The 17,147-nt window shown below is 40.1% G+C and overlaps 1 protein-coding gene across 1 annotated transcript; it reads right to left on the bottom strand.

Annotated features, from left to right (window-relative positions):
• Positions 1 to 3,555: 3,555 nt before the first annotated feature.
• Positions 3,556 to 16,692, bottom strand: LOC124144464. Its single transcript, XM_046513876.2, has 9 exons — positions 16,429 to 16,692; positions 13,661 to 13,898; positions 11,979 to 12,080; positions 11,671 to 11,849; positions 9,614 to 10,543; positions 7,773 to 9,221; positions 7,234 to 7,370; positions 6,884 to 7,023; positions 3,556 to 5,831 (listed from the first exon to the last, which is right to left on the bottom strand). The coding sequence occupies exons 2-9, from the start codon at positions 13,890 to 13,892 to the stop codon at positions 5,788 to 5,790; spliced, it is 3,213 nt and encodes a 1,070-aa protein (XP_046369832.2). The 5' UTR covers positions 13,893 to 13,898; positions 16,429 to 16,692; the 3' UTR covers positions 3,556 to 5,787.
• Between the last annotated feature and the right edge of the window lie 455 nt (positions 16,693 to 17,147).

Here is a 17,147-nt window from a genome sequence, read left to right as displayed (position 1 = left end):
AGAATATTCTTCCTCCTTGAACTTTAACTAAATACCTCAAGGGATCAAACACATGAGAAGCATTTTCAGAGTGCCTTGAACTACAAGCGGACATCACCATCAGGAAACATGAAATCAAAAAGCAGGATGAGAGACTATGGCCCCTGGTTAATACCAGGAGTTTGGTACCGTATGTCATGTTACAAACTGTACGCCAAAGTTAGGGGAAGGCATATCTCAGACCATCAACAACAACAAAAAACCACCTAAAATGTAGGCTGCAACAAAAATTTGACACTTTCTTACAGTTCACATCAACTGAGAAAGGAAATCTATTTGTGAGTGAGTGAGTGAGTTAATATTTTAAGTCACATCGGCAGTATTTCAGCCATATCGTGACTTGGAACAAGTTACTACATATATAAAAAAAACTGTTGTCAAAGGACAGTACAACAACTAGCAATATATCACAGATTATAACTTTAAAACTATACTAGCCACATAAAGAAACTGTGCACGGAGAAAATATAGATATAAGGGCACACCGTCCATATATGAAATATAGGTTTGAACACAGCAATTATTGGAGACATTCAAACGCTCATGCACGTGCCATGCGATATGACGTCATTGATCGGGGCCTATGGACGTGCAATGTGTTACTGCACGTGCATCCTGTGCAGCTGTACACAGCTTGTGCAACTCAAAATTCGCTGTCACTTTGGAAAGCATGATCTGTGGTCATTCAAAAATTCAAAACTTCTCAGGCGCAGACACAAGCATATCACAAGCAAATCATGCCAAGATTGACAGCTGCGCAGCGTCACGAAGCCATTGTAATGATCCGAGCGGGAATGAGGCAACAACAGGTGGCAACACATTTCCAATGCCATCGTAACACGATATCGGCATTGGTGAGGCGTTATAAGAACACAAATGACGTTGCCGACCACCCACGTTCAGGACGTCCCCGAGTAACGACGCCAAGACAGGACAGATGGATTCGAGTTACACATCTCCGACACAGGTTCCAAACTGCAGTAACGACGTCCCAGACAACTCCTGGACTGCACCGTATCCATCCCAACACTGTCAGGAATCGTTTACGTCAGTACGGGATTCGACCACGACGCCCTGCCATACCTCCCATCCTGACACACCGTCATCGACTCAACCGTCTAAGATGGTGTCGAAATCATTTTCGCCAACCTCGAATTTGGTAGAGAAATGTTGTCTTTACAGATGAATTGAGGTTCAACATTTCCCACAGTGACGGGCGCCAACGTGTCTACCGGCGTTTGGGAGAACGTTATGCACGCAACTGTATTGTGGAGAGGAATCGTTTTGGAGGTCGCTCTGTGATGATTTGGGGTGGGATAACAGCACGGCACCGAACCCCTTTGGTGGTTGTTCAGGGCAATCTCACCGGTGTTGGCTAGAGAGATCAGATTCTGAGGCCTGTGGTCATTCCTTTCCTGCAATGTCATGGCCCGGGATTGACATTTCAACAGGACAACGCTCGTCCTCACACGGCTAGGGTCGCAATGGATTTCCTTCACCATAACAATGTCATGTTATGGCCTGCAAATTCTCCAGCATGTGTGGGATGAAATGGAGTGCCGTCTGCGTCGTCTTCCACATCTTCCAGATAACGTCCGTGACTTGGCACAGGATTTGAGGAGGATATGGCAGGTCATTCCCCAGGCCTTCCATGCCCATTTTGTGGACTCCATGCGTCGCCGATGCACTGCTGTGATTCACGCACAGGGTGGTCATACCCGTTATTGACTTTGTGACTTTGTCGTTTGACCCCCTACTCCATTTTGATCTTCTGACGTCATCGTAACAGATGTTGTTCAGGTCCCGTGGACATTTTCTTATGGTCCGATCATTCAGCTGCTACAGCGTCTGCATCATTTTGTTCTTGCTGTGTTGTATTTCAATCCAGAATATATTTTCTCCGTGCACAGTTTCTTAATATGGCTAGTATAGTTTTAGAACAATAAAATGATTGGATAAATATATTTGTGTATCAAGATGGAAGAGAAGACCTTGTTTGATATGAAGTCAGTACGAAATAACGTCACATGGCACAACACACTTTCATTTTATCTGTCTAGTGTTCTCTGTTGACAGATATCAACTGCGTGAGATTTGGTCTCCTCCGTTAATGGACAGTGTAAAGTAGGTGCAGAAGGTGCCTGGCCTGATGGCATCGTCAGCTTTGACACATCACAACTGGCAAAGATTGAATGTACAAAACCTCTGAAACACCTGTGCATACAAACTCCCAGTAGTATTGATTCAGAAGATATTTCTTTTTACTTTGACTAATGCACGAGAGTACGAATGTCCGTGTTTGCGATGGTGATAATAAAGTTTGTTTGTTTGTTGTTAAACGCCGTACTCAGTTAAATTCCAGCTATATGACGGCGGTCTGTAAATAATCGAGTCAGGACCAGACAATCCAGTGATTGGCATCATGAGCATCGATCTACGCAATTGGGATACGATGACATGCATCGACCAAGTCAGCGAGCCTAACCACCCCATAGTTACATACACACACACACACACACACACACACACACACACACACACACACACACTCATACACATTCAGACATATGCATGCACGTCGCTATAAAAATGCAATAATGTTTGAACACGAAGTTAAACCCCAAGGACGTGATTACGGCGGGACTTTCATCTGTTGTAGAATCATGGTTTCACTAGACAGAATGGCGGGTGATTGTCATACATAAGCATGTGTTCTGTCCCCGATCATCACGAACTATGTTCATCTTTAAATGTGTCTTCAATTACGAATGTACCGAATTGATACACAGGCGTTAACCATAAACCGAACTCGATCTGCAGACTAGAATATCCTACCAACCTATTATGTGAATGGCTGATGGTTATGATTTTATACCTGTTATTGTGTTCACTTGCACACATATTTGTAATGACCATATTAATGTCTATGCTTGACGTTGATGGATGCAGTGAATATCACCCTGCACTCATTATTAACTGTATGTGTGTACACCATCCAAACCTAACCTTTTTAATGCAAAAATGAGATGTTTTCCAATGAGTTACACTAAGAACTGGCAGATATACAAAGAGAAATATGTCCCACCAGCATATGAAGATTACCAGTCCTGTAAAAAAGGTCACTTTACTAAATGTTACTATATCTTGCAGGCACCTTCAGTGTTTATCTTTATCGCATTTCATGTAAAGGCCCCACACGTCTTTTAGCATGGATTCAGATATACATGTAGAGGTTATTCGATGTGTCGAGTGAAATATCATGTTTCCCTCATCGAGGAGTGACGGGGTAAAGGAGATATTTCCACGAGTGGAGAGTATTTATTATATACATTTAGTGTAGTTGCCTACCGGAAAATTAAATCATTGCATTACCAAAATGTAAAACCTTGAAGTGTGAATTCTCCCTTCCTGACATGCGGAGCCGTTTTACATCCCCTTGTAATTGCGACTTAATAAGTAGTTCTGTGTTTGCAATGTCTTAACAAATATAAACAAAAGAAACAAAAAATATGTGAGGCCGATAAAACATTTTATCATATATTTGGATATGATTATAAATATATACAAAATCAACTTCAACAAAAATCTTGACATCTACGAGATGTTCAATGTGGAACTAACGTTAAAGGGAAATCAACAGCTTGTATACGGGTAAGACACATACGATAAAGTGGGGACAATTTGCGGGGAAGTAACTCGTATAACACAACAGTTCCGTCAAAGCGTTATGTTCACTACAATGAAAATATTATTTTTCTCAACTTTCTCAACAGAAAACTTAGTCTTATACACTGAAGTAACTGATAATGAAATGCTATAGTTTTACACGATCCATAGATATTTATGTGGATCGTTATTAACAACACTTCTGGCGTGAAATATGTGATGGTCTCTTCGTATTTTCGATTTGAATCGCACAGTTGAACAAATGAATGTCAATGTTTGAACGTGAAGCAGATTATTTCCTTAATAGACCCTCTCATGCACTCTTTCTTGTCAATTATGCTCAGGATCTACTCTTTGTTGGTCCCGATCAATTGCAAATGTAGCTTACAATGATCTTACCCAACAATTACTTTGTGCATGTGGATAGCGACTGTAGACGAAGCCTAATGTAGCAATATATAGTGTTTTTTATGCAAGTGGGCCCCGGGAGAAAGTGACATGGAAATTCCCTCAACTTGCACTACATTGGGATTCTCTGACAGTCCATCGTGGTGAAAGTAGTCCATCTCTGGCTTTTTTTACATTTATTGGGAAATACAAAAATACAAAATGCAAAAGAAATTATAAATAACATACATCTTATAAAGGAAAGGTAAGCAGACTAATACATACATCTCAAGTAATGAAAAGAGCACACAATATCAATATTACTCAGTTAAATAATCTAGTAACAGTCTAGTCTGAGCGTCTACAAAATCAACAATCAAGAGAGAATACGACAGTTTGGTTTAAAATGGTGTTTCTAATTAGCAATTCAAAATATTGTAAACACTAATCTTTAATTCAGGTTATACACTTACTTCTTGAAACAGTGTTTGGAAAACTAACCGTTCCGTATTCTCGAATTCTCAAATACCGTTTCATAGTTGCTATATCCTTGCCCGGAAATAAAACTGCAACCGATATCTACCTAATTTAGATTCAATTTTAAACTAACGTGTCTTTTTGTGAGTGAGGTTTTAAATTTATTACCAAGTTGTTATGAAAAGACATCAGTGTATATTATATGTATAAAATAAAGTGCACAAAGTATTCATATGAACAATAACAGACTGAAAGTAATAATTAAGAATATAGGTAGTGCAGCTTAAAAGTACAAGAACACTTCGTACGCAAACAATGTTATCAGTTATCACTGTAACTGTACGTCTATTGAAAGACATCTCATATATTGCATCTCTTTTGCTTGAAATTGTAATGAATGAGTGTGACTAAAAGATTAGATTCTGATCATCTCTGATACATAGATATTATTTCACGAGACACATGGAATAACCTATTTATTATTATTTTTGTGTTGTTGTCTACCGGAAAAATAAATTATTTCATTACAAATGTAAAACATTGAAACGTGAATTTGTCCTACTTAACACACAGTGACGGGTCACCACCCCTTGTATTTTCGACTTAAAAGTAGTTTTGTGTTTGCAAAATCATAAAAATATAAACAAAAGTAACACAAAATATTTATGGTCGCGAAAATTCTGCATCATACATGTAGATATGATAATATCCAAAAATTTAAACAAAAAAATATTCTTGAAAACTTCGAGACCGCTGTTGGAAGCGAAAGAATACACGCTGGTCAAGTAATAAAAATGGCGCTTTGCAAAACGAACGGTCTCAATTGACGAGTTAAGTGAGAAATTTACAGTTTATAACGGAAAATTTTCAAGAGAATAACACAGGACATGAAACGTTATTAACTCCATAAATGGCCATCTGTCATTATTCTGCCCTGTCAATGTGGAACTAACATAAAAAGTAAGTTAAGAGTTTGTGAACGGGCCAAACATAAGGGGAGACAATATGAGGGGAGGTCACTCTTGTACGACAATAGTTCCGTCAAAGTATAATGTTCATAGCAGTGAAATATTAATTGTTATGTCCACTGCAATGAAAATATTTTTCTCAACTTCCGAAAACTCAGTCTTTCACAGTTAAGTATATAATAAATAATACATGATGTGATTATTTAAAGAAATATCTACAAAGGTGCGCTGGGCAATGTTGATATGTGTTTCACTGAATGAAACTATCCCTCGGACAAATTGTTGAATAGGGATCTGAAATGGAGATGAGAAATATAAAACATTAACCTATATCAGTGCCATGGAGGTGTTTTACTTCCACGAATCAAATAATTAGATCTGTATCAGATCCTCTGTGAATACGAATCATTGGTGATTTAATTTTAGCAATGATCAGACAATATGAATTTGTGAATTGCAAGAAGAATTCGGGTAAAAGGAAAGTGGTATCCATAACTTTTAGAAGTCATAGGCATTTAGAAGTTGGAGTACTAAGTAAGGATAAGAATTTATGGATGAACAAATAATATAGTAATAAAGAAGTTGTTCATCCATAAATTCTTATCCTTACTAAGTGGTATCCAGTAGATAAGCAGTAAACTAGACATGGCCTTATACATATATTTGTAAAGGGCTATTGTGAAGTTGGCATGTTCATAGAGGGTCATACTCCAAATTGTAAAGAGGGGGTGAGGTAGCATAGTTGTTAGAGCAATGGCTCGTTCAGTAAAAACAGAAATGGTAAAACTCTGGATTTCTCTGGCCTTTTAATTATATGCATTAGGATAAAACCCCAGAAAAAGATAATATGAAGTCCTTATCATTTGCTTCTTACTGCATTCAGATGGAAAAAGTCAAGAGTATGACACACTCACACGACGTTACCCCATCAACCGTGAATACATACGCCCGCTCTTCAACGTTGTCGCTATTTGTAAGCAACGAACCAAGCTACGGCCTGGTTCAATATTGAGGGAAGCCAGCAGGTGCTCAAACAAATGAGTGCTCAAATGACATGCGGCCATCTACTCAACACATTGCTTCAGTACCTGGCAACGGTATGGACAAGGTTAGTGCCTGGAGTAGTGAGTCAGTGATGCCTGACTGCGTTTCATAATCGGCAAATGATAGACACGCGTCACTGAACCGCATACCAACCGTAGGTATTCACGATTGATGGATGAACGTAGTGTACATACACCTGCGCATATTGATAGTGTATACATGCAGGAGGTTTCAGTTTTCACCAAATGGTCAAGCGAAATATATACACTACAAACTGGGGTTATCTAACCCTTCATCCTCACCTTCTTTCTTCTTCGTCTTCTTCACCCTTCGACATCGGCAGCAGAGACATCCGGACATCACCAGGACGATCAACCCAAGCACACTTGCGCCAGCCACAAGGGAGTAGAAGATGATAATACCGTCGGGATTCGCTTGATTACTTAAACATAATAAATACACATAGTTTACCGGTTGTTCTACGCATGTACATAACAAGCATGAGAGTTGACACTTGGTGCAACAAACTTCTTCTTCGCTGATTACAATTGTGTTTTCAATATTTCAACTCGTTTACTTTTAATGAGATATCCAAGAATATTCTCTTACGCAGTGTTCTCTTGTTCAGTGTTAATTAAATGTTTTAACTCACATTCTTCCGCTTTTAAATTGCCTCTCGCACTTTCCACATTCATCGACGTTTGGACAAGCCGAAGTGAAGTTCAAACGTGCCATCAGTTCTTGTACAGGTCTTGATAATACAATTCTCTTCTGTGATGAATAACCAACCTTGTAATGACAAACATATTTAATTCGTTATGTGTTTGTCCCCTACAGTTAAAAAATATCACCAGTACTGTAGAATTGATTAACACATACAGCTGTAATAATTTTATCTCGCGGATTTTTTTATCTAAAAAGTAATGACATCTTGAAGGGACGCAAATTGAGGCGCAACAGGGGAACCAATTTCCCGGGCACAGCTTGTCACTATCCCTCTGAGGAGACAAACGTCGTTTGGTTTGACGCGTCCAAGGATCGAACCCCGAACCTTCCGCCCTCCGGGCAGACGCACAACCACTAGACCACATAGGTGGTCAACAGAATAGGAACTCCCATGAAAAGGAGATACTAGATATATTTCATATTCTATTACCTAAGCATTTTTAAGGTTCACATGACCTTACCTACCTCTTCATACTTGAGGCTTCCTTTCCTGACAATCTGGGAAATAGTGTAACCCACGTTTCCGTCACCGTTGTCATCAAAGACGTTGATGTTTTCACCATTCTGGTACATATCAAGTTTCACTTCTTTCAGTTTCTTAATCATGGCTGCCGCGGATATACCTGGACAGATCACAACATCCCCACAGATTGATGTCACAGCGTCGTCGAACCCACGGACAAGACTGTATATGGTGTAGATTCCAAATGTTGTCCACAGATCAGGCTGGATACGGTCACCAATCCATGTTGATGGGCATTTTTGTCGGTTTTTCTTTTGAAAACTTTTAGGTAAATAGCACTGATTAATTTCTTCAAAGTACTCCTCCAGCCATGGGTTTGGATAGGTTTGGACGTCTATATCTCTAAAGTATTCAGCAAAAGCTGTAATCTCAGGAAGCTTTTGAGCTATTGTTAAAGAACCTTGTAAGTTAGAAGTTAAAAGTGCTTCCATTTGAGCCCAACTCTCTCCGCCAATAAAGGCAAATTCTCCACTTTCCAAATGTTTATCCAAATTCTCCATTATCAAACGTGTAAGTGACGGCAAGGCAAACACAATGACAACTTTGGCATACCTGTAAACTCTGAGACCAGATATGTAGCCTGTATGTTTAGTAGGATCAACCGTGTTCTGTGCTTCAATGGACTGTGCCACGCATATCTCGTGCTTCCGTGCAGCATCAAGAAGAACCTCTTTCCCAGCTATTCCATATTCCTCATTTGAGAAGATAATCTGTATGTATTTCGAGGAAGTCGTTTTGGCAAGCTGCATGATAACTTCAGCTTGCTTGTGATCTGGTGAACTAACTCTCATAAAATACGGATGATTATGTCTGTTGCTCAAGCTGGAGGCTGTGGCAGAGTAGGAGATCTGCAACTTCTGAATGTCAGTCAATAATGTTGAAAGAGGTACAGCTACGAAGCTAAACGCAGGACCAATATAAGCGATTATCTTGTCCAAAATCTTTGAACTGTTAGAACCATGGCGAAGACGTAAGCTTCCATCATTCAAGCTGGTGATTTGCTCTTGTATCTTGTAGGGATTGGAGCATGTGTCTAGTACTACAAGGCCCATTGTCCTGTTTCCAAGTGTTGCACCAAGTATACCCGACTTGTTGTTCAAGGTAGATACAGCGAATTGCATTGCTATTGTCAGGTCTACACTTAGAGACTCAGACCGCAGACTCCCACACTTCAGGAAGTTCCCTTCCTTGTTGTGTATTGGTGCCATACCAATGATGTAGAAATCGCCGGGAATGTATAAGACCTTCCTATCCCCGTTTGCCTTTAAGCACTTTTTACAATCCATGTCTGGCTGACATTGTGCATGAACAGCGACTGTTTCTTTGTGAGCTTTGTTGTATGCCACGATTGTGTCTGTTATATGTAACTGTTCATCTCTGAACTCTCCCACCTACAAAAACAGGAGTAAACACACCATTAGTTAAATAGTTAAGTTGTTGGATATTTAAATGGTGTTGATGATCATTATTATTATCAATATAAGGCCTGATAGAAAATCGGGATATGAGACTATAATGTACATAAGTTGTTCAAATAACATCTCTCTCTCAACGCGAGATGTTATAGTATTACATACAAATGAAACAGACACATTCTTGAGTACGAGAACTCCAGTTTTTGTTACAGAGTAATTTCTAGAGAATTAAGAAAGTATCACAATGTAAAGTATCTTTGTTTCAAATGTTACAGTTGTGTATTAATGCATGTAAAAAAATAATAATTATTAAGTAGTCAAATAAATACTAGTATATAGAAAAAAGGTGTTGGATGTAGATGGCATACCTTGTAAAATCCAAATGGGCTGCCATTAAACTTCCAGTTATAGACAGCATATGCAGGTGCTTCTTTGTTTGAAAAACGAATCTCGCCTTTTTCAAAGCTAAAGGTAATATTAACATTAACCAGTTCTTGCTGAAAGTCCACGCTGGTACTGATAACAGTTTGAGTCATCTCTAAAATTGCTCGTATTTTCGGCAGACTCCTCATCTGATCGCAAAGTCCAGTGTTTGCACCACATTCTTCTGCGTGTAGTTGTTTCATTGTTTTGGCAAATGCTGCTGCGCCACGTAAAGCATAGTGAGTATACAACGTCAGTTTCTCATGTCTGTTAATATATTCGCTAGCCTTATTAAGACAGGAGGTAGCATTGTCCATTTGCTCGGTAAAGTGGCATCCAGTAATTTTATGCAGGTACCCAAGGTACCAATCATTATCTGTTGTGTGATTCGTCATCAGTGTGGCATTTGTGTGTAAGTCAGCCCAGAACTGACTGAACAGCGCCACATCGTAATGGGGTGGACTCGGGGTTAAGAGTCCGTGAGTTCTGGGGATGATAGTGTCACCCTTTGCATCTTGCACATTTATCTGGTCAAGAGCTAAGGACTCTGAAACAATCATTTGAAAATTTGTGAGATCCAAATTTCCTTCAATGTAAAGAAACAAGTTGTTCGCTGTTTTACTTCGACCAAAAAAGACCAACCCTAAGATAGTACTTTCTTCATCGACCTGAAGACGGTGGATTAGTTGACTGAATGCAGTCTTTTGCTGTGTGTCAGTTTGACCCAGTTCTAAAGGGAAGAACACAGGAATGCAGATATCATCCGCCTCTGCAGATGCTCTGAGGGCATAGGCAGCATCCCGGCCGTAGGTATCAGAGTCGAACACGATGGCAACATAGTTCCAGTTCAGAGCTTGCATGAGCTTCAGGGTGACCTATGGGATAACATAACAGTAGTTACTCAACAGGTCGACAACACTCAAATCCTGATTATATTCTAACTATTATACTATAAAGCGACATTCCAGAGTATTAAACTGCATTCACGTTATGAGTTGGAGTACATGCGATATTAGTGAACGTATACGATCAGAAAAGAGACTTTATATAATTTTCATTATTTGGAACATGTTTCAAGAACCGCTGATCATGCCTCTTACGTCATTGGGATTTTAACCACCTGTAAGCATTGCCTGACTGTCTTTGATGTACATAATGCATAGTAATGAATAATACCCCTGGCTAACTGGCTAGGCTATTTCTGAGAGATTGAATAATAGCTGTGGTTGAATTGGGCAAACATTCCACTTTGCCCCCAAGAACAATTTTACATTCTTGATATACCGCTATTAATTTTGGCACCGACAGTAAACATACATGGTAGCTTCAAAGCCAACAAACAGTTTGATAAGTAATACATACATCAAGTCTAATGCTTAGTTCATCAACCATGCAATTGGAGAGATCTCATGCAAATGTTTATGCATCTATAATGAAAAGTTGTAACACCTGTAAGTATTCGTAACTAGCAATAATGGTAACTAAAACATTAAGTTATAAGTAAGTGTCAACTACCCTCAACAAGGTCGATGCAAACAATTGTCTTGAATCTTGGAGCTAAAATGAATGAAACTATTCCTTCAACTTTAGAAAACATTCAGTACCTTCTCCTGTAGTTTGGGAAAACTAGTAACCACAAGCTGTAGTGGACTTGGCTCCATCATCAGATGTAAATTTCAGAATAAACTTACCCTGTTTCTCTATTGTATGCTTTTGTCATTGTGTACAAATTTTACTCATACGCCATCCCTTTACATGCATTACGTTATCCTCATATATAATACCCGTGCTCGTGGGTTTCACCAATATGGTGAACGCCAGGGCTGAGATCATTCAGGGCTTTTCTCCAACATTAAGCTGACTCGCTGTGATATAACTGGAATATTGTTCAAAGAAGCGTTGACGCTCGCTCGCTCGCTGCCCCAACTCTCCCACCCAGCCACACATCCTCACTCACTCACTCCCACGCTCATGTAGTCGTCAACCATGTTATACCTCTCACCTCTACTTGTACATCATCCGTTTCTATGACCCGGTACAGATTTTTGTAAATACTCTTGTCAGCGAGGATGGCGGCGGTGGCGGAGTAGCTGATCTGCAACAGACGGTCTTCCTCCGGGAGCGAGCTCAGCAGACGAGACACGGACTGGGTTTCCGAGCTGTAATCTGGTCCCAGTATTCCTATGATATGGCAAAATGGAAAGCACATGTACAATGCCACAATTCACAAGGCCCAACGGTATAACAATGTATTACATACTTGAGGACGAGTTTATTGCGCTTTACTCAGAAGACAGCTTATTAACTTACCAAAGAGCTGAGGCCCTTGACCGTTAACGTATTTGGTCATCATATCTATGGTTTGACCTGTAGCTCGTGCGGCGTTGCCACATGTTTTGAAAGCATGGAAACCTGAAATGGTCAAAAATGTGTCACGCTGTAAAAGATGTATGATAGCTAATGACAGCAACGCATGAACTTATGTTTCTTAAGATCAGGCTTAACAAGCCCACCCTCGTGCATTGACAAATGATAATATGTCTTACTTTGGTACACAGTATTTAAATCGACGCGTTGGCCCTCATCGGTCGGTCCCTCATCAGGTGCACAACATTGGAAAGATAAAATGTTCAGTGCACATCATTGGAAAGATAAAATGTTCAGTGCACAAGCAATCTTTTCCTGCTTCCTGCTAAGCATTACATACAAATTGCTCAAATCTGTCGCACGGCGAAACATTGAAAAGAGCTATTATGTTTCATTCGTTGCACTTTCATTTTGCAATACCAAATATAGAAATTATATTCAATTTGAACTCGCCGACATCACCCGTGATTTATAAAAATCGTTTTTGAAATATTTGTAACCATAGCTGATAAGGAAACAGTTATCAGTGTTACAAATAAAAACATTTAATAGCTGTTCACACACTTAGTACAATACTTGATTCCCTTCCTCTCGGATAAGTTACCTTATAATTAGGCAACACCTTCATACAATTTACGGGGCGGTCGGGTAGCCTAGTGGTTAAAGCGTTCGCTCGTCACGCCGAAGATCCGGGTTCGATTCCCGACATGGGTACAATGTGTGAAGCCCATTTCTGGTGTCCCCCGCCGTGATATTGCTGGAATATTGCTAAAAGCGGCGTAAAACCATACTCACTCACTCATACAATTTACGAATTTCGGCTGACCAGAGCAATAAGCCAGATCAGAAACTTGCCTTCATGTTTGCCCGACGTCTACACGTTTGCGGCATTAAAAAACAAAACTCCAAAGCTAAAATATAATGTGTTAAAATATATGAGTTACTGTAAAGCTCATAAATCCTGCATGCCTATACCGAGAGATCAGAAGAACTTCACGCCAATTTTAATTTTTAAAATCTTTACAAATAAATTATATCTTTATTTCCACAAACCCAAGCCATGGTAAATAGAAAGAGGTATACCCTCAATTTAAAGTGTGGCCTTATCAATCCACCAGTTCATATGTTGCATAGAACGCATATACATGTACATAAACCAAACATTGAAAATACGAGTAGTATTTGATGTCCTTCAGCAATGATTATGCATTTAAAACAAACTAATACGTATTGTATAAGCAGTTGATTGCTGAATGTAGAATGTCGATAAACTCATAGGCACATGTATATAAGTGTACATATTAGGAGTGGATTGCTGTTCATCCCATTGAAAGCTGCTGAAAGCTTAATAAAGGTTCACAGGCCATTTAATGAAATATTGCGACTGAGGCAACTGATACTACCCATGATGTGTATTATTTGTATTCGTTCGCCAGAAAACGGAAATGAAATTAATTGAAACGAATGCAACAGTTTAAGGACATGCACACATGAATCACTTTACAGTTGTGTCCTGTACTAGGTGGTCCCAAAACGGTTGTCAATTCCATACCCTGTCAGTGAGACCCCGGTTAAGGGGCTTATACCCGATAGCATCTGCAAAAACACTTCTGTTCATGTCGTACCTAGTTTGACATTGGGAATGTAGTTCCTGTCATTCAGTTGTCTGAAGAACCACCTCACTGCCTCGTTGATCTGAACAGACTCGGAAAGCAGATCAGTGCAAGATCCATCCACATAGTGTTGTACTTCAAGGAGCCCTCCTAACACCACATCTCCTGGCATGTCAACGTCTTCGCTGATGGAGAGTGCAAGGTGTAGGTGGAGACCTAACACCCAAATCTGAACTAACATCATAGTCCTCTGAAACATGGAAATCCAAATATTAACAGTCACTGACAGAACATTCAACATCCATTCAAGGACATAACAGAATTTCATGTGTAGCCATTGACGTGGGTGTCTGTATCGTGATACACCAATTGCGTGTTTATTATTATTAGGAGCATTATTAGTATTATTTACAGATTAAAATAGAAAATGCAGCAAAGCGGGTTTGGGTGACCCTGGCAGAGTCAGGCTGGTTAGGCTCATCATCAGCTCAGGGCCCTTGCCCCCTCTACACGCACTTGTCCTTGGAAACGCTGCCTAGTCAAGCCCACCTAGAACTTTTCGGAGAATGTGAAGACTCCCCAATACTGCAGCCTTCTGCATTACCTAGATTGTCAGAAGGGCTGTATTCCTGGTAGCAAACCCGGGTACTCTCCCAATGTCAGTCAACAGATTGGGAGGTACCAAACCTAAGACACCGAGAACAACTTGGTACTTAGGATGCAAGAGTGACATTTCGAACGTGAGATCTGCTATGTTTTTCCTGATCATGTCAAATCACATGGTGTCAAAAGGGACAGAAAGTTCAATAATATATATGATTTCATTGGATTTATAAAAAAAAAGGACAATATCAGGTTTGTTGGCCTGGATACGTCTGAGGCTGTATACGGGCCTATTCATAAGGATTTTGTATTCATCATTTTCCATGACGCCCTCTACATATTCCGGGTCGTACCATGGATGGACCTCTGTGTCGTCAAAACCACAAGCATGGCTAAGACGGTAATAAAATGATCGAGCCACACCATCATGTCGCTTAAGATACTGTGTTTGTGTCAAAGCTGGGCATCCACTGACAATGTGTTGGACAGTCTCATTAATTCATTACATAATATTTTTATGTAGAGATTAGAATACAAAATGCAGCAAAGGGGTTTTGGTCATTTCATATTTACATATTGATGCAAAATCTAACATTGACGGTTTCGAGTGGGTAGTGACTGGTCCTGAGCAGCAAACAGAAGTTCTTATATCTGTTTCACTTTTCAGGCCAACCAAGCGATTTCTACAGCAACAAGCATGGCGAAGACGGTAATAGTTTGTTGGTTTGTTGTTTAACGCCGAACTCAGCAATATTCCAGCTATATGACGGCGGTCTGTAAATAATCGAGTCTGGACCAGACAATCCAGTGATTAATATCATGGGCATCGATCCACGCAATTGGGATCGATGACATGCATCAACCAAGTCAGCGAGCCTGACCACCCGATCCCGTTAGTCGCCTTTTACGACAAGCATAGTCACCTTTTACGGCAAGCATGGGTTGCTGAAGACCTATTCTACCCCGGAATCTTCACGGGTCATGACGGTAATAAAATGATCGAGCCACTCCATACTATTAGCATTATGATGACTCTTATTATTATTGCCTGATAAGAAATCGATACAAGGGTTTGAAATTTGAACTCTGAGACCAATCGATATTTGAGGCATGTTACACCTAAAAATAAAATGTAACAGACGCAGTTGCTCTTAAGTGATGAGATGAGGTGAAGTGGAGTTTCACGTCGCGTTCAAGATTATTGCACTTATATAGCGGTGTGCATGTACGTATGTATGTGTATGTCTGCTTGTACTTGTCCGGACTAATACCGATTTTATTGTGCTAGCTCACTGAGATACCATGCCGCAGTTGAACATGAATCCCCTACTCAGACACAGTATACTGACTCCGAGCCGACCAGTCCTTGTTTTAGCCCCTTAATGCCGAGCGCCACGCAGGGTAACAACAAGTACCATCTTTAAACGTCTTTATGAATGACGCGACCGAGGATCGAACCCCGGACATTCCGTTCTCCGGTCGGACGCTCTACCGCTGGACCACGGATGCGGTCTCTTAAGTGATGAACAAGAGGAATGATCAGCGTTACACTTAATATCTTTTTCAAATATTTTGACAAAGCGTATACTGACTCTTTAATGGTATACGTGAGGAGGATAGTTCCAAATAACGCGCATTATTTCCTTGTTTCGATAAGGTGAACAATTGACATGCCTTGGCATGTGTTTGTGACGTACATCGGCGAGGCAGGATACGCTCACCGTTTCACGAACACCTGGTATCATCATTATATAATTGTGATTCATAAACACATACTCATGACATCGTCGAAATAGTACCATCGATTCTGCTTTCAGCAGAATTTTCTTATATAATATGGAAACGGTTTTGTCGCTTCTTTCTGCAGAACTATGTCTCCTATGATCATGACCTACACAGTAAACCTGTCAAATAGCAATGTGATACAGCCGATGTTACGATAAATTGAAACACGCATTCACGGAAAACATCTTAGTTGTAGAAATGTTTTGTTTTAACTGATGGAAACAAAAATCGAAAAAGAATAATTAACGTATACATGTTCGATAAGTCACACGATGTTAAAACAGGGTGTATAACATTAACGTTGTTTTGAATAGCAGCTTCAAGTCAGTGTATTCACGATAACAGATACAAATCGGTTAACGAAGGAAGAAAAAGAGTTGCATATGACATACCTAGTTGTAGTCGTTTTTGCAGAACTCTGAACACCAGTGCTGAAGACTATTTCCCTATCATTTGTAACCACAACATAATACCTATAAACTGAGATAGCGGTTACAGGTAAATGTTCTTCCTGGTAAGTCAGATCACTATGGTTACTTCAAACAATAATGTGCTCGAATGCTTCCTTATCAACAAGGATGTAGAACAGCGGAACAGTGACAGTAGCAACTTCTATTGAGAGTACAAAGTCACCACATAAAAATGTATATATGACATCGTTTTCACATGTAAAGCTGTGTTTGAACAAGGGGGTACGGGTGGCCCAGTCGTCTAAGGCGCCGCGATTCGCTGTGCAGAGTTGTGTCCCTTTGGTACGCCAGAAACCTATGAGTGTGGATTCGAATCACGGTTCGCATCGATTATGTTTCTAGGTTTTTCAGCACCATGCCCGTGCTCGTGGGTTTCACCGAAGTGATAAACGTCTGAGACCTGCATCACTTCGGGCTTTCCTCCCACATAAAGCTCGAATACCGTTAAAAGCGGAGTTAAACCCAACTCACTTACTCACTGTGTTTGAACAAAAGTGTTCTGACTCACGTTGTATGCACTGGTGCATATTCTACCCCCAATTAGTGAGCGAAAGGTACATTTTATTTTTGTCATTATGTGAGGAAACCAATCCTCTGAGGTACCTTTGACGGTGTTGTCTGTGTTTGTTGTTTAACGCCGC

This window comes from Haliotis rufescens, unplaced genomic scaffold (assembly GCF_023055435.1).
Source record: "Haliotis rufescens isolate VD_foot unplaced genomic scaffold, xgHalRufe1.0.p SCAF_7, whole genome shotgun sequence".
Classification (NCBI taxonomy): Eukaryota; Metazoa; Mollusca; class Gastropoda; order Lepetellida; family Haliotidae; genus Haliotis; species Haliotis rufescens.
The sequence above is the reverse complement of the archived record's forward strand: the minus strand, read 5'-3'. Positions and strand labels throughout refer to the sequence as shown.